This window comes from Vulpes lagopus, chromosome 10 (genome assembly GCF_018345385.1).
Source record: "Vulpes lagopus strain Blue_001 chromosome 10, ASM1834538v1, whole genome shotgun sequence".
In the NCBI taxonomy this organism is placed as follows: Eukaryota; Metazoa; Chordata; class Mammalia; order Carnivora; family Canidae; genus Vulpes; species Vulpes lagopus.
In genome coordinates, this window is record NC_054833.1 from 8,987,302 (window position 1) to 9,008,933 (window position 21,632).

At 43.8% G+C, this 21,632-nt stretch overlaps 1 protein-coding gene across 2 annotated transcripts in view; it reads right to left on the reverse strand.

Moving 5' to 3' along the window:
- RNF144B (ring finger protein 144B) overlaps positions 1–19,783 on the reverse strand; it is a 78,226-nt gene extending 58,443 nt beyond the window's left edge. The window contains exons 1-2 of one of the 2 annotated variants that reach the window (XM_041770944.1): positions 19,273–19,783; positions 6,737–6,937 (exon numbers count right to left, since the gene is read on the reverse strand). In XM_041770944.1, coding sequence (XP_041626878.1) covers positions 6,737–6,901 — 165 coding nt within the window. In that variant the 5' untranslated portion in view covers positions 6,902–6,937; positions 19,273–19,783. The other variant, XM_041770945.1, reaches the window with a different exon arrangement.
- Positions 19,784–21,632: the final 1,849 nt, after the last annotated feature.

Genomic DNA, 21,632 nt, shown 5'->3' on the forward strand with positions numbered 1-21,632 from the left:
TTATTTCTTGCAGTTCCAGAGAGTTCTCAATAAAAAATACTTAAACTAACACTAGACTATACATAGCAAGCCAACAAGTTATTCCATTACTGGGGGGAAGCAGTTTTTAAATAAATGGTAGCTTGAGACACTTTCATACAATGTCCTACATGCAGCAGAAAAGTGCTTATCTATTCACTCTTATGATTTGAGGTTTTGTTTATTGTTATTTTTATTTTAATTCCGATAAGTTAACATACAGTGTTACATCAGTTTCAGGTGTACAATAGAGTGATTCAACACCTCCATACATTACTCAGAGCTCGTCATAGTAAGTACACTCTTAATTCCCTTCATTTCCCCCATTCCCCATCCCCCGCCCCTCTGTAGCCATCTGTTGGTTCTCTATAGTTAAAAGTCTATTTCTTGGCTTATCTTTTTTTCCTTTGTTCGTTTGTTTTGTTTAATAAATTCCACATAGGAGTAACATCATATGGTATTTGTCTTGCTCTCACTGACTTATTTCACTTAGCATTATACTCTCTAGATCTACCCATGTTGTAGTAAATGGAAAGATTTCATTCTCTTTATGACTAAATAATATTCCACATATATACATACATACATACACACAAACACACACACACACCCCACATCTTCTTTATCCATTCATCTATCAGTGGACACTTGGCTACTTCTATAGTTTAGGTATTATAAATAACGCCTCAATAAACATAGGGTACATATCCTCTTGAATTAGTGTTTTCATACCCTTTGGGTAAACACCCTCTTCTATTTACTTTCAAAGTTGTATTGCTTTTCCTCTAAAACCTACTTTCACCTCTTCAGTTGAAGCACCCAGCCATCAGCCAACCTTTGGACAAGTCCAAGAGACAAATCTCTCTATATATCCTAATTGCTAGTCTGTGGGTATCTCATAAGGTTGAAATCACCTATATATAACTATCTTTTTTATAAAAGGCTAATGAGGGAGGCAGTCAAGTCTTCACAGGATTCCCTTTCTCTAAAACAGTTACTGAAAACCAGAACAGCTCAGCATACTGACAAAACTTAGGAAAGAAAGGAGTAACGAGACGCCAACTTACAAGAGACCTGCCACTGCACGAGCCACTGTACTGGAGTTCCCACCTGATGCTTCCTACGACCCTCTGAGATCGGTACGCTCCTCCCATACCTCTCTCCACCCTCCAGGTGAGGACACAAAGTTTCAGAGAAGCCAAAGATCTTGCATACAGTCACACTCATTGATGGCAAAGCCTGAACGTGAGCTGGGATCTTCCTACCTCCAAATATGCTAACCACCACACACTGCCCTGGAAAGAAAAAATGGAGGTGGTAGTAGAAAAACACCATTCCTTCTGAAATCCCAATGTGGACGTGAGTTAGAATCCAAGAAAAGAACCACCACAGATTCTCTGCTTCATTTGAAAGTTACCAGCCTGTGTGAGTGCACATGTGTGCACAGGTACACACACACACACACACACACACACACACACATGCGCCAGCGCACGCACACAGCAACTCTTTCCAAACTGTAAATGTCTCCTGGGCTGTATGTGGGCTTTTCATAAAGGTCACTCAACAGGGCCCAAGGAAAAGAAGGGCTTGGTCTAAAAAGTTTTATGTTTCCTCTCACTTTTTTAAACATTGGAAAATCCATTTGGCTCAGAGAAATGAATAGTAAAAGGAGTTCTAACTACTTGGAGCCAACAAAATGTAATGGAAAAAAGGCAAGAATATGGCTGGACATTATTTTCTTTTTGCTCAGCACATCCTGTCTATAATCTGAAAGGTAAATAGGCCATGCCCAACATACCGACTCTTTTCAGGTGAAATTATCTAGGTTATAAAAACAAGTAACAACTGTGTTTCCATTATTCTTTAATTCGTGGCTGAGGGAAATCGTTTCCAAACTAAATCTGAGAGGCAAAAATTGCTCACCAGGGAGCAAACCCATAAATTTTCCCTCCTTTGATAACTGACTTTAGTGAATTTTTTTTTCTTCCACTTGAATTAGAATTGTGTGGTTATTATCTGAAAGAGTGTGTTGCAAATGCCAGGAAAGGAAATTCTGAATTTTCATGTTTGGGTTATTTAAATCCACAGGAGAGAGGGAGAGAGACAGAGTTTTTGCATATCATTAGTTAGTAGACTACCATCCCTGAGATATTTAACCTTCAAGTGCAAGAACAAGTAATTTTGCAACTCTCCCCATAATCCCTAAATATCAACTTCTTTGGCTCCATAATGCACCTAGTGATCTCTGAGTTCAGTCAGGCTAATGAGAACTATGACCATTTCTGTCCTGTATAGTTAGCCTTCCTTGCTTTATACTACACTTTTCTTCTGCATATTAAAGCTGAGCAAATAGTCTTACAGAAACCACCACTGGAAACAGCACACACAAAGTTTCCTTTAACAAGAAAGTAGCTATGCTGATGGATTATCTGAAGCAACATCCATCACATTCTGTTCTCTAGATGTCATTTAAATCAAGAATTACCTACATGGAATGATTTAAGGCAGCATTCTCTGGCACACAAATTGTGGAGAAGCTAATGGGTGGGTGTTCCACTAAAAAGATGGCATGGTCAAATGGAAATGCCTCTTCAGAAGTTAAACGGGGTCCCCCAGCTTTTCTTTTAACCACAAGATTTCACAGAGCCTACAGTGCATTATGTGCCTTCCAAAAAAGGAAGAGAGAACATACCAGTTTCTGAGCTAATGTGATTATGGAACACTTTATTCAAGGGCTACCTCTGTTTTACAGAGCTGAAGGTCCACAGAACACACATGGACTGGGGCAGATCTCCCTAAAGACAGGGAATCTCATCTCCCTAGAGGAGATCTCCCTAAAGATAGGGAATGAGCTGGCTCATTTTCATGGTCAAGTCAGACACTCCACCTCTATCCATACTGCTCTCCCAGAGCCCACTGATCTTGGGAACAAAATATTTAAGCTCACAGCAACATGGTTAGGGATACTTCTTAGGGAAAACAGGGCAAAGATAAAAATTTATAAAAAGCTTTACTGAATCTATGTAAGTACACTGTATCCAGCAGGAGGACCTTTCATTTGGTCATTCTCCTAATGAGGAGGGCAGAGAGAACTATCTTAGCAAAACTCTTTGAAATACACAGTATGCGCAAGAAGTCTTTCCTAGCCAATAATTAGGAGATGTCATCCAGTCATACTTAAAGTTGGAAATTAGTAGTATATGGCTTATTAAAAAATGTCACAAGGGCCACCTGAGTGCTCAGTGGGTTAAGCATCTGCCTTTGGCTCAGGTCATGATCTCAGGGTCCTGGGATCGAGCCCCACATTGGGCTCCCTGCTCAGCAGGGAGTCTGCTTCTCTCTCTACCCCTCTGCTCCTCCTCCTCCACTCATGCTGTCTCTTGCTTTCTCTCTCAAATAGAGTATCTTCACAAAAAAAGTCACAAATTTCTTTTCAGCCTTAAAAACACAAAACACACTTGGTATCTTTAATATCAATATTGAATATCTAGTATTTCAGTGCAAACTAAAATCTGGGGGATCAGACACATTCTTTAACAGTTTTTTAAAAGAAGGAATAAAAGGTCTAAACAAAAAGTTGGAGTAGCATTTCAGGTGAGTCTGATATCAGTTGCCAATTTATAGACAATAATGTAATCAAATACACGCAGCTAACTATTATTTTGGTAGATCACAGGGAATGATGCAGTATCAGGAAGGTTAATGTTTATAAGGCACAAAAAGTTCCAGACTTGGAGAGATATCAAAAATACCAAGCCATCTGACTTTCTACTTTGGAGCACTCCCCAACAATGAGGAAGTATGATTGCAGATGACAGGATAATCTAATTGTGCTAACTCCTACCTCCAGATTACCAAAGGAGAACCGAGAAACCGCTGTGTTGTCTTTAACTGGGAACCAACATCTATTGCGACAATCCTTGGGAGGGTGTCAGATACCACCTCTGCGTGTGTACTTCTCTACCCGACGCTGATGCACAAACCTGAATCCTGAACCATGAAGTCTCATCGCGAAAACTGAATTCTATATCCTGCTTTTTGAACATCAGTAACCCGGAGACAGAAATTTCCATCCCGCCTTTAACCAAACGTTGCTTGTGACTCATGCATTTCAAGGATTAGGCAAGGGTCCGAAACATATAGGAGAAAGTCAGAGAAATAATGCCTTTCGAAGCACAGCACTGGGCAGCAGAGCAAGACCAAAGGAAGCTGAAGCCCCCCCTGGCTGACAAGGTCACTTCCTTAAGCAACACATACTGATAGAAGAGGAAGAGCCAGTACAGATGTCACCGTGGCCTCCTCCTGATGCCCTACTCGACCTGCAACATCCCCTGCCTGTTTGCCACCTCCCTCACCCCACTGTTTTTTCTCTGAGCCCTATTACTCAAGCCCATATAACTCACCCATTTATTCTGTTTATTGTTTATTATGCAACTGCCTTTGATGAGATACAGCTCCTAAGATCTATGCAAGGATCTCTGCTGGGTTTTGTTTCTGAAACTGGGAAGTCCCAGTGCCTAGAACAGTTGCTGGGACACGGGTCCTGCTCAGTGGGGGCTCCATGATTAAATGAATAAACACTACTACTCGCGGTCATCTTTGGATCTCAGCATTGGAGACATAAGGGAAGGATTTTAGTCACTTTCCTTTTTTTACCTAAAAAAGTCATTCCAAGGCTTCTCCCTACCCTAATCCTCAATCAAAAAAAAATTTTATAAATTGCTATAAACAAGCTTGAGAACATTTTGTGTTGATTAGATTAGCTAACAAAAAAAAAAAACACCGAGATGAGGCAAAATTTATTTCACCTTAACTTGTTATCTGCTTTTGTTTTATTTTCTTTTTTATAGTATGCTTAGGAAACACGCCTCTTAATAAATAATTCTACTTCCTTAATGACTGCTTTCTCCCCTTCCCCTTGATGTAAGCACTGGTCACTGTAACTGAACAACTCAACTTCCCTCTCAAGTCAGGGCATTAAACCCACAACTGCCTGGGGATTATTAAGCTTTTTGTATAATAAACATTAACAGTCTGCCCACACAAGACCTACCAAAGCATAGATAAATGGTAAATATTTTAACCTGGGCATCAGGCCTCTCCCATCCTGAGATGCCAGCATGCGTCCTACATGACTCTGAATCCATCCTCAGGTTAAAAGGGTAGTTGATTCAAATACATATAGAAGAGAGACAGGTAATAAAAACAGGGGAAGGGCACCTGAGTGGCACAGTCAACTGAGCCTCGGACTCTTGGTTTTGGCTCAGTTTATGATCTCAGGGTCATGGCATCGAGTCCCACGTCCAGCTCCGCAGCTCAGCAGGGAGTCTGCTTGGGGTTCTCTCCCTCTTCTGCTCTCCCCACTCACGTGCTTTCTGTCTTTCCTTCTTTAAAATAAAGAAAAATAAATCTTTATATATTATATATATGGAGAGAGGGAGGGAGAGAGGAAGGGAGGGAGGGAAGATCATCTATTTCTGGGCCTATGAATACAGAGAAGCTACATCTTACCACTTTTTCATTTTCTCATGAAATTTCACAACTGGGAATCCAAACAGAAATGTGTTGAGCCCAGACGTGGCCCATGAGCATCAGTTTGCAACTCTTGTTTGAAGCCTCAGGTCAGAGATCACTGCTACCAGTATGTCCGTCCCACCTCCAGGTGGGTGAGACGTTCTTTTGATATGCTATATCTAGCTTCCCCTGATCCCACTAAACTTGTATGGCTCCTTCAATGTGTCCATCCTCCAAATGGGAAGTATCTCATTCACTGCTACATTCCCAACATCCAGCATAGTGCCTGGCATACAGCAGGAGCTCAAAAGATTTCTAAATAAATGAAAATTTAAATAATACCACTTGAGTTCATGCTTCTAGTAGCCACTTTGAATTCATCAGTCTGTTTCCCATCTTCACACCTTAACCAACCAATCTTCAGGGAAATGTGCGATGAGGGTCAGAGACATTAATACCAAGTGTCAAACTAAAACAGACAAGCCGATCCTTGGAGTTCTACAGGGTTCTCTTGATTATGAAGAATAGGTACCATTCAGCATATTGTAAAAATAGAAAAAAAGGAGATATGACAAAGTAAAAGAATTATATATCATGTGCTTTGTAGAAGATGAGCAAGTATAGGAAAGAAAATTCAGTAAAAATTGCTACCTGATTTCTCCATCATTCAGAATACCTGATAAACTCCTTACAGATGGTAGTTAACTAAGGCATGTTAAAAATATTTCTATTTTGGGGCACCTGGGTGGCTGAGTGGTTAAGTGTCTGCCTTCGGCTCAGGTCGTGATCCTGGGTCCTGGGATCAAGTCCCACATTGGGCCCCCTGCAGGGAACCTGCTTCTCCCTCTGCCTATGTCTCTGCCTCTCTCTGTGTGCCTCTCATGAATACATAAATAAAATCTTTTTTAAAAATTTCTATTTTGTTCTTGCCTAGTACTTAAGAACAGATTCTGCTTATTTAACCAAGCATTAAATTTCACAGATACATTATCCTTTGCCTAAAAAACAGTGACGATCAGATTTACCATTCAAGATACTATTTGGAAACCGATCCAAACGTGGAGTTTTCCCTCCCAAACAGGAGCCTGTTGTAGCAAACCCTGACTTCTCAGAAAGCCACAGAAACCTATCCTGTACATTTTCTCATTCTCCCCTTTTGCATTTCCTCATGCTCATGATGACAGCATCAAGGAAAACTCACAGCGGTACAGAAGATGCACCGGCATTCCTGGAGTGTGGTCATCTTGTCCAGGGACTGTTCACACAGGCAGAGTTTGCAAGTGACGAGGGGGGCTGGAGCCAGGTCTCCTGGCATCGGATTTTCCGTGGTCATGGTGAGATAGTGGAGCCTACCAATGGAGCCCATCCACCTGTCCTCAGCGTTCTTCAGTTTCCTCGATCTCTGCAAGAAGGTCCAAAGCAGAAAATATGATATTCATTCACACAGTTGTTGTTTAACCAACACACCTGTAAACCAACAGAGCAAACCTTCACCTTCTCTGATGCCTAGTGCACAACAAAGGCATCTCTGAGAACCATGGGCTACAGAGTTTGCCACCTTGGCAAGGTGTTCCTGAAGTCCTGACATTTATTTATTTTTACGATTTTATTTATTTATTCATAAGAGACACAGAGAGAGAGAGAGGCAGAGGGAGAAGCAGACACCCTGATGCGAGCCTGATACAGGACTCAATCCCAGGATCCCGGGATCATGCACTGAGCTGAAGGCAGATATTCAACCACTGAGCCACTCAGATACCCCTGGAGTCCTGACATTTAAAGTGACCTCACCATCTAGAGGTGCCTGAGTAGCTCAGTCAGTTAAACTTCTGCCTTCAGCTCAGGTCATGACCCCAAAGTCCTGGGATCAAGGCCCACATTGGGCTACCTGCTTAGCAGGGAAGCATGCTTCTCCCTCTCCCTCTGCCCCTCCACCCTACTTGTGCACACACCTCTCTCTGTTGAATAAATAAATAAAATCTTTTTTTTTTTTAATTTTATTATTTTATGATAGTCACAGAGAGAGAGAGAGAGAGAGAGAGAGAGAGAGGCAGAGACACAGGCAGAGGGAGAGGGAGAAGCAGGCTCCATGCACCGGGAGCCCGACGCGGGACTCGATCCCGGGTCTCCAGGATCGCGCCCCGGGCCAAAGGCAGGCACCAAACCACTAGCGCCACCCAGGGATCCCTAAATAAAATCTTTAATAAATAAACAAACAAAGTGACCTCACCATCCTGACTCATTGCATGTAAATTATGGGAATGAAAGGACCACAAAGAACACACCATTCAGGAGTGGCATCACTACAATCCAACAGATTAAAAAACAAAAATACTTGAAAACAGGATGTCACTCAAAAAAAATTAAACAAAGAATTGCCATATGATCCAATAATTCTACTCCTTGGTGTACACCCAGAAGAACTGAAACTAGGGTACAGACACTCGCACATCAATGTGCCTCACACCAGTGGTCATGATGGACAAAAGGCGGATACTATCCAAATGCCCATCAAAGAGATGAATGGATAAACAAACTGTGATACAAACACTCAATGGAATACTATTCACCTTACAAGGGAATGAGACTGTGACACACGCTCCAATACAGATGAACCTTGAAGACATTATGAAAAGTGAAATAAGCCAGACACAAAAGGGCAAATATGGTGTGATTCCATCAATGCGAGGTACCTATTAAGTCAATGTCAGAGAGACAGAAAGTACAGACAGAGGGAATTAGAGTTACTATTTCATGAGTATGGAGTTTCTGTTTGGAATGATGACGAAGTTCTGCAAACGGATAGTGTGACGGTTGCACAAGGTTGTGAGTGTGCATCATGTCACTGAATTATACACTTAAAATGACCAAAATGGTAAATTTTATGTTATGTATAATCTTACACCAATATATTTTTTTCAACAGTGTTCACTGTGTTCATCAGTGTTAACTGTGTTCCTTCACATACGTCATTTCATTTCAACTTTTGCAACCCTGAGGATTTTTTCCTTCGCTCCGTAGAGGAGTTGAGGTCCTCAGAAGTTAAATAATAGGCCAAAATTCTCAGAGCTTGTATAGAGCAGAGCAAAATTCAAACCTCCATCTTCTGAAACGATGCCCAAAGCCTGGTCCACTACGCCAGGGCTGCCTCACAAGTGGGTTTTACATGGAGGGATGGAACATGGAGAGAGAGAGAAGGAAGAAGGGGTAGGGAAGAGGGAAAGAAGAGAGAAAGAGACCAAAAACCCATGACTACAAGTATCATACTAAAACTATACAGAGTGAAATCTGTCTCCAAACATGGCATGAATATAGAAAGGATTTTTCTACACTGAAAAATAAAAATTAGAGCTGATGCCCTTCTACTTGTTTTTATTCAGATTATCTTTAAAAGAGGTAAAGTAATTGTAAAAATAATCTTCCATAGTTTAGATCATATCAAGAAATTCCATGTTCTAATTAAAGAAAAGAAAAATCTTAAAGTTCTTACTATTTTAAAAGACTGTGGCCAACAGAAATCATTCTAAAGAGCCTCTCCCTCTACAAGAACCAGACTCTTCCCCCCCCCTCCCCATTTTTGGGCAAAAGAAATTACATGTTTGGCATCTGCTACATAGCCCTACAGTGGCTTACGCCTCAATATATACACACAAAGGTACGCAACAATGGAGAGAAAAACAAACTGGATTAGATGGAAGGAAAAAGAAGTTTTTGAGGTCCAGCTCCACCAACTTAATATCATACCAGAGAGAATCAATAGTTACTAACTCTAGTAACCTGAAATATTCAAGGTTTTTCCCCTACTCCCTCTCCGAGTAGCAGTAGACTTAATTAAAAATACATTTGAATAGGAAGCTAACCAGTGATTGGCTTCCATGATATTTCTTGGGAAAGGCCCAATAAGGTTCGAGACATGGTGTTCTTATTTGCTTAACTATTAATTAGCTATCATCCAAGAGCAAAACAACATGCCTACCAAATTCAGTATTTTGAAGGGAAAATCTATCTTTAAGGTCAATTAGGAGTAAAAATAAGTGATTTTGTCTGTCTCCTCCTTGCAGTTTACACTTAAACAACTATCATTTGTTTGTTTCTCCAAGACACCCCCGTTCTGTAACACATATATCACCAATCTCCCCCAACTGCTGTCTTCACATTTCTGTTTTCCCAACATGGTGCATACCATATATTCCAATTATCTTTGCACTCAAAAAGAGAAATCCCAAGTCAAACATTTGAGAAGAAAGTGTAGCTAGTACACTTCTCATGATGAGCACTGGGTAATGTATTAATGTATAGAACTGCTGAATTGCTATATTGTTCACCTGCAGCTAATATAACACTGTATGTTAACTATACTGGAATCAAAATGTTAAAACTTAATACAATTTTAGAAGAAGCAGAAGAAATGTAGCCAGCAAATGCTTCCTGAGGAGGAAAGACAGGAATGATACAGGCTGAACCACCTTCCCACCACAAATGTCAATTACATGAAGAGCCCATTTGGAAGAAGCAATTATGAATAGGTAAATCCTGTTGTTCCAACCCAGCAGAAGACCTAGGTATTCTTCAACAAAGTCAATTATTTCTTACAGCCTTAACCTATATTATTTTGGTTTTTTTTTTTTTCATTTTTTAATATAACCTCTACCCTCAATGTGAGTTTTGAGCTCATGAATCCAAGACCAAGAGTTGCATGGTCCACTGACTGAGCCAGTCAGGTGTCTCTCTATATATATTTTTAAAGGTTTTATTTATTTATTCATGAGAGACAGAGAGAGAGAGACGTAGAGACATAGGCAGAGGGAGAAGCAGGCTCCATGCAGGGAGCCTGACATGGGACCTGATCTCAGGTCTCCAGGATCAGGTCCTGGGCTGAAGGTGGCGCTAAACCGCTGAGCCACCCGGGCTGCCCCTCTATTATTTTTTTAGAAAGAGACCTATAACACTTGAGAAACAAATATGTAATTGAATACTTCTTAGATTATCTCTTAGAATTCTTTTGAAAGCAGAACTAGAAATTGTGTTAATCGTGGCCACCTGAAACATAATCTCCTCTCTTGCCATGTCCATTAAGTTTCCACTCTTTGCTTTGTGAGTTACAATATCAAAGTTATAAAAATATAAAAATAGGGACACCTGGGTGGCTCAGTGGTTGAACATCTGCCTTTGGCTCAGGTTGTAATCTCGGGGTCCTGGGATCGAGTTTCGCATGGGGCTCCCCACAGGGAACCTGCCTAAGTCTCTGACTCTCTCCCAGTGTTCTCATGAATAATACATAAAATATATTTAAAAATAGCTATCACCTCCAAAAGTTTCCTCCTGCCCCCTTTATTTATCAGTGTGTGTGTGTGTGTGTGTGTGTGTGTGTGTGTGTGTGGCAAGAGCACTTAACATAAGATCTACCCTCTTAGCAGATTTCTAAGTATGCAATATAACACTGTTAAGTATCAGCATTATGCTATTCCACAGGCATATAACTCATCAAGTTGTATATATTAAGTATGAATAGCTTCTTGTCTGTCAATCCTACCTCGATAAAGTGGTTTAATATACATACAACTTTTTAAAGTGTACTTTATTTTTATGACAAAAGCCTTTTCCAAAGCAGAGACCTGTTTTGTTAAAACAACAACAAAAATTCCAAGCATTCCAAACAAGGCAGTGCTTGTAGTGGAGACTCAGGAAGGAGGTCACGTACTTCATCTCTTTGAGATGTGAACAATCCAAAATGATTCTTCAAAAAGAAATGATTTACGTTTCTGTGTGCCATAACACCAATTCCCTAAAGTGATGGCATTCGGACATTTTTTAAAGCAATGGAATTTTACAAAAACACAATTGTAAGTGAACTGCCACCATTTCAAGGAGCTAAGGGGAGGCCGTGCTGGGGCCAGCAGTACTAGCAGAGCTGGGCCAGGTCCCCCGGACCTTTCCCTCAGCAGCCTCCCAGACACCATCACAGAAGATAGAGACTTCATCAGACACAGTTTGAAAAGTAGCTTCTTGGTTTTTGCTCTGGGCAAAATCAGTAATGAACATTTTAAGAATGAATGAGTGCTTCATTTAAAAAAAAAGAAAAAAGGCATCAAACAAGAAATCCTTTCCCCATTGATTCATTACATAGAGAGCTCTGCAAGCAATCATCAGGAAAACCCTGAGACTGTCTCCCTCAGATGCTGGTCAGTGGCTCTAAGGCATCCTAATGGTCCTCCGTTTATGTCTTCCCAGGATTCCTGGGTCTCCATGACATGCAACCACCAAGAGCAGAAGCTCATCTGCCCACCCAAACCATGAGCATTGGCATGACTCTCGGGGGGGTGTCCAGAAGAAGGTGACCACACACCTGCAGCTCCGGACCCTGTCACAGGATACAACTTCACAGGTAAGCTGACAATCCACACCCACACCCCTCTGGGTTCCAAGAAGTCTTCCCTCCAGAGAGCCCGTAACTCGTTCTCACTAGCTTGCTCAACTTGTTCTACCTCATACCTCATGTTTTACCTAAAATAAGAAAGTGACTTGAATGCTCCGGCCTACTGCTTGTTTAAAACAGTAGCAATTATAATTGCTTTTATAATTACTACAAAGGTGACTGAGCCTCTTACTGGGTGTCAAGAACCCAGTGAGAAAAGAATTTCTGGCAGAGAACACAAGCGGCAGGTTGGGAAGAAAAGAAACCTGACCACTGCCTTTAGATTTGAACTTTCTAAAGTTGGTGGTAGGGTTGGGAGAGGCGGTGGTGGTGAAGGCGGACTTCACCCAAACTGTAGAAGCATCACTTGCTTAAATATAAGCAGCCACATGACAGGGCAGATAGGCTGGGGCATGCAAGCAAAGAAAGGCCCTTTAAATCATCTGATTTTGCACCAAATTACCAAGAAAGGGGAATCAGCGGTTCTTCCTAGCCTGATTGTCTCTTGTACCATAAAGTGTTCATTATGTGAGAAGCTAGTACTGTCAGATAGAAAAGAATATAAAAGTCACTTTTCCCCTCATGTGTTTTGATCAGAATTGCCAAGGAAAGGAATACTTCACAAGCTATGCTGGAAGCACAGGATGTATAAGGAATTTTCATATTCTGCTGGTGGCCTGAAAAAGCAATCTGCTCCAAAAATGCAGAGGGTGTGAGAGCCAACTTTCAAAGTATTTTTAACTAACGTAGGTTACGCCTGTCTCACTACCCAAAATCACAGCAATCATTCCGTTGCACAAAAAGATAATGCAGTTGGAAGGGATACTGCTTTACCAGGATACTTATCTAGTTATTCAGGAATTTTTACACCATCCAGAAAAAATTTTTGAACTTAGATAAATGGATAAAGCATGGTTAAAGAGACCCAGAGAGGGAGAAAGTGAACAAAATGAGTCAAGTGGATATTATTGATGTAACAGGTTTCTGTAAAAATCTACTTGATCTGTGCTGAGATCTTACTTCCAAACTATGCCATGAAAGTTGAAGATTTACTCAAGAATAAGGGATATTTTTTTAAAAATTATATATATATATATATATATATATATATATATATATATATATATATAAAGAATAAGGGATAAAACAGAGGAATACTCTCAAAATGTTTACATGCTCATGTAAGACACCGAGTCATTCCTGTGAGGTAGCTGGAATAAAAGATATGAATGCATGACTCACACAGACCTAACAAAGGAAAAGGTTTTCAAGAAGGGTAGGTAGTGGGGAAGGTAAGGCTGAACTGTTGCCTTTATAATGGAGAGATTTTTCTCAGGAAGCCGATACTCTTAACAGAGTAGAATGATATAGCAATCCGAAGATCCCATCTCTGCTTTGTTAGGAGAGCTCTCCCAATACCAACTAAGAATGACATGGCAGGCAACCAGATTCTACTCAACAAAATCTGAAAATTAGTATCGCATTGACCTTGGCACTTCTGCCAAATACAATTATTTATTTAGCTGCTAGTTCAGGTCCTTAACAGAGGCTATTAATGACTCAGATAGTAATGACTCAGTCTAGTGAAGTGCTGGCCCATCAACAGCCAAAAGCCATTTGTTCAAGCTCTACCTTAAATACAGTCTGGAATGGAAGGTAGACCAGCTGGCTGAGCAATGGGTGTTACAAGGATTTATGGTAGACCTCCACAGTGGCCGGTGCTGTGGTTCTACTCTCAGCTTGCACCTTTGACCCACTCTCTAGTCATTTAAGGACTAGATGAGCCAGTACAAATCCAGTAATATCAGAAAAACAGAAATAGGGACACCTGGGTGGCTCAGTGGTTGAACATCTGCCTTTGGCTCAGGGAGTGATCCCAGGGTGCTGGGATCGAGTCCCGCATTATGCTTCCCACAGGGAGCCTGCTTCTCCCTCTGCCTATGTCTCTACCTCTCTCTATGTGTTTCTCATACATAAATTCTGGGGGGCGGGGGGGGGAGAAAGAAATATTTTATATCTATTTAATTATTTTTTAAAAGAATATTGCTCAAGGCCAATGAGTAGATATCTGGCACCACATATAGGACACTACTTTGTCATTATTTGCAAAATATATATTAGACACTGTTCTCTATTATAAACAAATCTAATAAATACTTAATTCTTAGATGTGATAGAAGTAAATATTCACCTATTCAGGCCTTGTGAGGTAGCAGTGTTATGTAAAAGCCTGTTTACCATTGTGCTTCATGGGATAGGAAGGGGACAATGGTGTCCTTCCCCCCCTGCTTCTCAGCCTCATTCAGAGGAAACCAGGAAATAAAAAATACTTCAGTCTGTAATTCCTTAACTTTCAACATCTTCATCTCAACAGGTACCAGGATGGCATTAAGATTATAAATGTGTAACCCGGAGATTGTTAGCTTCTAAAAATGGAACTGGTGCGCAAACATATCCCTATTAACTACTATGTGGGTAAAAAGGACAGACACTCCATTAGGACTAGCTTCTTAAATATTAGCAGATATTGCTTCTTAACAGTCTCTTTGCTATTAGATTCTGTATAAAGTCTAGTACAGCTATTAACAAGATCTAATTTTCTTCCAGCTTTATTGAAATATAATCAATTAATAGGATTGTATAAGTTTAAGGTATACGATGCAGTGATCATACACATGTGTGTATATACCTGTATGTCTATACATGTTTCAAAACGATTACCATAAGGTTAATTAATACATCCATCCCCTCAACTACTTACAATTTTTTTATAGTGAGAATAATAAGATCTAATTTTTACTTTTTTTCCCTACAAAATATATAGAAAGATCTGTCAAGATAATGGCCACCAAAGTAGATGATGTTGGGATAAGCTAATTCTCTAAACCTATAGAGTACAGGCATCTGAGATGGCAAATTTTAACATTGGCAAAATGTTGATCCTTCTCCTAAAAAGTACATTTCTTTTTTCTTGCCTTCTTTCCATGTTCTCGTTACCACTACAGGGAAAGGCCCAAGAGGAGAAAATCCATTCCCAGCTTTCCTAACAACAACAACAAAAAAAACTTAACAAAGAAGGTAGGAGTGAAAAGGAGAATAACAGCTCAATGATATTTTTGGCATTGCAATTTTACACTCATCATGGTAGCTCCCTCCTCGACATCACCACTGTGCCCAGCCCACCCCGTGTTTTAATCAGTGGTTCCCTTGCCTCCCACAATTATTCATACAGCCCTGCTGAATAATTTTCTTTCCCCTGCCTGGCATAACAACAAAGTTCAGAAGCAGGAAGGGACGCCACTTACAGGCAGGTCAGACAATGATGTAATTAACAGATCAAGGAGAAGTGTTATTTCAGAAAGCCCCATAGAGCAAGAGATGGGCTGATTTCTTGGGTCAAGACACTGCCACGAAACTACAGCTGCTAAAGCACGAATACCTAAATCAAAATGTTTTCTCCAAATGAATAAAAACATGTGTATATATGTATTATCCCGTCTTGTGAAAGTTTCATACAGAAGTTTTAAATACAAACAAATTTAAAAACCGGTTTGAGAGAGGACTCCTTTCAATCTCACACTAAGCAAGGGGCAGCCTGTCTATTTTTGTATGCTTTTTCCAAATCAATTCCTTAAAAAAAAAAATTAACAAAAAATCAATAATGCAGGAAACCAAGTTGACCCACAAGGAACTGAATTCCACATGTTAGGTGTTAGGAATGTCAAAGTGGTTAAAACCAGTCCCCACTTACAAAGAATAAACTAGTGGAGGAGGTTGTCAACAGATAGTTTTATATAATAATACACAGGACAGTTTGTGGGCTTATAGCTTCAGCCACAAGTCCAATAAAGAGCCAAGTGGGAGATGTCTTGCTTGTTCTGTCTTCCCTCAAAGACAAAGAATCAGTTGACTCAAGGCCTGGGACTCAAACTCATGACTGCAGAGGAACTGGCAACCAATGAGACACGGCTTTCAAAGTATGTTCTTGAACAGAAGCTACAAGCCACATGATCAGCTGTAGCTTCTGCTATGAATTTGAGAAGTATATGTCCCCTAGGTGGCTGTGTTTTCAGTTCAAGAACGGAGGTCTCATCACATACGAGAAGGTTCTCATTCTGTGTTGCAAAAACGTTGACCACTTCTACTCTCCTGAATGTACAGTCTTCCATGTTTTAATAACTACCGCAGCGTGATGCATTGGGTTTAGAAGTACCCATCAAATGAGCAAAAGCAAATGCCAAAGTTAATAAAAATAGGAACATTGTACAAGACCTCCCACGTGTACCTAAAGGTGAACAAGCAAACTGAAACCTAAATAATTAAATAAATGAACTTCGGTACTGTTATGCCACTTCAAGTTATATAAGGCTCAGACGACATAGGAGAAACATTACAAAAAAAAAGTCAAGATGGCAAACCTCTAACAGGCTCAGGTAAAGCAACACAAATTAAAAATTGCAACCCCAAACAATGTAATATCCAAGCTTATACCAACTCCTTCAGGACAGAGGCCACATCTTATCCTTCTCTTTATCTTCAGCATCTAGAGCACATCTGGCAGTCAGTAGTCACTGGATCCTGCAGCGGATACCATTTTTTATTTTTTTTTTAAGATTTTATTTACTTATTTATTCATGAGAGACACAGAGAGAGAGAGGCAGAGACATAGGCGGAGGGGGAAGCAGGCTCCCTGTAGGGAGCTCGATGCCAGACTCAATCCCAGGACCCTGGGATCACGCCCTGAGCTGAAGGTAGATGCTCAACTGCTGAGCCACCCAGGTGTCCCAGTGGAGAACTTCTTTACATGTACATGGAGGAGAGAGAATATGCAAGGCCTGGCTCTCATGTGTATTCACTTCCAACAAATGCCAAGGTGAAAGCTATTGGTAATGTGCTAGAGCTAAGGAGCTTCTATAAACTCAGGTAGGGCATTCTTGCCAAATCAGATCTCAGGATTCCGGAGCAAGGGCTGCAGATCCCTATTTCCCAAAACTCACCATGGAAAGCATGATTTGTGTGGCATCTTGGCTCCTTGCCCGTATCCAAAACAATCAGTTGCACAAAGTAGGTTTAGTCAAAACTGTTTGGACTTCGACCCTCTACCAACATCTGGGTTCAGCATGATTCCTGACCTCTACCTCAAACTAGTGATTTCAAACACTAAGAATCTCACTCAACAAGAAAGTAACGTTGTAAGTCAAGGCCAGGGCAAACACAGAAGCCAGAATTAGCAGAAACACTACAAAGATAGGATTCTGAAGTCCTCAGAAATGTTTCTGAACCCCCAAAATATTAAAGTTGCTTCTCAAAAACAAAAAATATAAATACACTTTCTCAAATTAAAAGTACTATTGCTGAAGAGAAAGATAGTTTTGAGGAAGCTAAATGGTTACTACATAGATAAAATAAGCTCTTTTTTTTTTCTTTGTAGATAGAGCATAACTTTTCACTCTGCTGTCAAGCTTGCATCAGAAAACCTAGTTCATAATCTGGGAGACCCAAAAACTTAATTATTTGGAAAAAAAAAAAAGACATGTCTTAAACTGACCTAGTTTGAAAGCCTGGATGCCTTTAAATTGCCAATGAACTGAAGCCATTCATGAGAATGGAGCTTTTGAATGCTGAGAATGTTCTCTGGGGCTCAGTGCAAAGATATTTGGCATAGATGACTGTAAATATTTGTAAAACTCTGGGTAAATGGACAGTGCTTGACCACACTCACACCTCACTTCCAGCACAGTAGTGCAGGATAAAGTTATCTAGGGTGATTGCTTCAGGGTTTTTTTTGGGGGGGGGGTTATGTTTTCTTCTGTTTTAAATAAAATGTCAAGCTGCCTAATTCTGCTACTTGACATCCTTTTTATTCTTACATTCTCTATACACGTTTACCTTGGATTTGTTTACTCATCAAGAAGTTTCAATTTGAAAAAAAAAAAAAAAGAAGTTTCAATTTGTCAGAGAAAACTTGAGAAACAGAAGAGTTTTTTCTCTTTCCTATTTTTCCAAGTGTGTGCCCTCCACAAAGAAAAAGAGGTGAGTCACAGGTGCACACAGGTAAAACTGGAGGTGTGTGAAAACGCGGCCTTGGACTGAATACAATTATCTCAATGCGGCTCAAGGGTCTGCTACGTAGATGTTTCTCGCCCCCTCCACCTCCTCTTCAAGATGGTTTCAGAGATACTTGAGGGGCTGCTACTTAGGAACAGAACTAAGTTCTGTTCATAAGGGAAGGGAGGACAGAGTCAGGAGAAGGAGGGATCCACAGAGCAATGGGATGGGAAAGGGCCCAGGGACCATCTCAGCGCAAACTGCAGCAGCCAGATCCATCAGTAAGACTGGCTGGATTCCTTTTTGCCTCTTGCCCACACCCTGAAAACTGAGTCATCTCAAAGTTCATTTATTTTGTTTCTGGGCCTAGACCCCCCCCCTTCTCCCCCCACCCCCAATCTGCTGCTTCCGAAATGCTAAGATATTGTTCTTTAATTCAGACCTTGCAGTGTCCAAATTAACATCCAGAAACGCCGCATTACAAGAGCGCAGTCCTACAGGGACCTACCGGGACCTGCAGGGACCTACCGGGACCTACCGGGACCTGCAGGGACCTACCGGGACCTACCGGGACCCCCAGCTAACGTTTAGTCAAGATCGGTGCAGCAGCAAGAAATGAAGTGGCACACGACAGTGGAAGCAAGGACGAGGGCATTTCTGCAGAACAGGAGAATTCGTTCCTGCGAAGTCTGAGCGTGGGAAGTAGAGGCAGGCATCAGGGCCGGACGCGCAGCAGAGTCCCCGAAGCTCCTAGACCCGAGCAAGAGGTGCCTGGGGAGACCTCGGCTCGCGGGACCCTGTCTCCGCGGGCGCGGGGATCGCTTTCGTTTTGACTTAAAACGCGAGAGCAGCAACCGAGGACCAGAGTCCCGCTGCGCCTTATCAGCGATTCCCTGACGAAACCACCGGGATCGCCGAGACCCCACCGTCCGCGCGTCGAGGCAGGTCGACGCCCAGGGCCCCAGGGGAGCGCCCGCGGGGATGCCGACTGGGGTCTGGTCCCCCCGAGAAAGGCGGGGGCGGGGGCTGAGCCAACCTCGAACCTGCCCGCCGTACCCCCGTGGAGGCCGTCGGGTCACGGATCACTTTCTCTTTACCTTTCCAGGGCGTCCGCCGGGAAAAGTTAACAGGTGCCGGAGGCGCGCGGCTGGGGCGCCGCGGCCAGGAGGCAAGCTCCGAACCCGGGAGTCCGAGACTCTGCTCCTTCTTTTTTTTTTTTCTTCCTCTCCCTTTTCCCAGGCCAGCACCCGCCGGCCCGGCCACGCCGAACCTACCTGGCAGGAGAGCCGCGGTCCTGCGGGCAGCGACCCCCGCGCGCCCCGCGACCAGGCTGCGCGCCCCCGGGAGGCCCGGCCGGCTCCCGCGCCCCGGGCTCGGCGCTCGGCGCTCCGCAGGGCTGCGGCCGGGGGGGGGGGCGGGGAGGGGGAGGAGGGGCGGGAGGCGCGCCGGAGGAGGAGCGGGGCCGACAGCCGCCCGCCGCCCGCCGCCCGCCGCCCGCCGCCCGCCGCCCCGAGCGCCGCGGAGCGTGGGGCGCAGCTCGCCAGCCGCGGGCAGCAGGAGCGCTGCGAGCCGCGCGCTTATTTATACAGGAAGCGCAGGCGCGGCACTTCCTACTTCCCATCTGGGTCGCACCGGGAGAGCAGGTGAGGGGCCTTGACCCCCGCCCCGCCCCGCCCCCCGGCCGCAGGCTGGACCCCTGCGCTCGCTGCTCCGCTCACCCCTGCGCTCGCTGCTCCGCACGCGGCCCCGCGCCCTCCCCCCTCCTGTCTCTCTCCCTCTCCCCCCTCTCTCCTCCTCCCTCTCCCCCCTCCTCCTCTCTCCCCCTCCTGTCTCTCTCCTCCTCCTCCTCTTCCTATCTCTCCTCCTCTCCCCCTCTCTCCTCCTCCCTCTCCCCCTCCTCCTCTCTCCCCCTCCTGTCTCTCTCCTCCTCCTCCTCTTCCTATCTCTCCCTCTCCCCCCTCTCTCCTCCTCCCTCTCCCCCCTCCTCCTCTCTCCCCCTCCTGTCTCTCTCCTCCTCCTCCTCTTCCTCCTATCTCTCCCTCTCCCCCTCTCTCCTCCTCCCTCTGCCTCTCCCCCCTCCTCCTCTCTCCCCCTCCTGTCTCTCTCCTCCTCCTCCTCTTCCTCCTATCTCTCCCTCTCCCCCTCTCTCCTCCTCCCTCTGCCTCTCCCCCCTCCTCCTCTCTCCCCCTCCTGCCTCTCTCCTCCTCCTCCTCTTCCTCCTATCTCTCCCTCTCCCCCTCTCTCCTCCTCCCTCTCCCTCTCCCCCCTCTCTCTCCTCCTCTTCTCTCCCTCTCCTCCTCTTCCTCCTCTCTCCCCCTCCCCTCCCTCTCCTGCTCCTCCTCTCTCCCTCTCTCTCTCCTCTCTCTCTCCTCTTCCTCCTCTCTCCCTCTCCCTCTCCTCTCTCTCCTCTCTCTCCCTCTCCTCTTTCTCCTCTCTTCTCTCCTCTTCCCACTCCCTCTCTCCTCTCTCCCTCTCCTTTCTCTCTCTCTTCCTCTCTCTCCCTCTCTTCTTCTCTCCTTCTCCCTCTCCTCCTCCTCCTCCTCCTCCTCCTCCTCCTCCTCCTCGCTTTCTCCCTCTCCCCCCCTCCTGCTTCTCCTCCTCTCTCCCTCTCCTCTCCTCTTCCCACTCCCTCTCTCCTCTCTCTCCCTCCCTCCCCCCTCCTCCTTCTTGGTCTCTCTCTCTACCCCCACCCCCTCCTGGGACTACCGCTGCAGAAATCCGGGGCAGGGTGCCTGGCTGGCAGCCCTTCAATGCCCTTCACCCCCCACCCAGACCAGGACATTTCACCTCTTGGCCTTGCAAGCTTGTGGCTCATCAGCCCTTGTTCCCGCTAGGACTCCTTCCCTCTCTCCCTCCTTCCCAGCTTCTTCAAAAATCTCTTTTACTTGGGATCCCCAACCTGCCTTCCCACCCTGGCAGCACACTGTTTTTATAGAAACATTTCCCAGCCACACATCTCATCGGAAACACCCTGTCCCTGATTTGTCCTTTTGCGTCCCCTGATTAAATGAGAACACAGGCAATTCAGAGCAGGACAGTCTTCGCTTACCTCCTAAAATAAAGGCACACCTTGATGACACAGTGATTTTGCTTGAAGTGCTTTAGCAACAGATTGGATGTGGGAACCCATTGTGACCTGGCAGGCAGGTTGGATCTGGTTGAAGAGAAGGTAACACAGCAATCCAGAAGCTGTAGGGTATGCTATGATGCGCCCTCCTCACCACAAAATCTCTGACACTTAACTTGTGTGTTTAAAACATGATATACCTATTCACTCCCCACACCTGCCACCACCCCTCCTCCCCTCCCCATGTCACAATCACAGTCCCTAATCTGTTGAACCCTTGCAATTTAGAAATGTCCCTGCTGTGATACAGGAATCTTTCTGTACCTGCTGGGCAACCTCACTCTACTTTTGCAAAGGCAGCCAGGAGTGTGCTTCCTAAAAGGAACGGGCCCACCTGTCTGTTGTGGAAGGGATCTGAGCGTGCCAGTAAAGCAGGGGCAGTGGGTACCACTCCAGACAACATAAGGAAACTGCTTCTCAGCCCTCCCTGTTCAAGAAAACCTACAGGCCAAAGCCATGCGCTTGAAGAAAACAACGTACCTACACGATGGTAGGACAGGCCCAGAC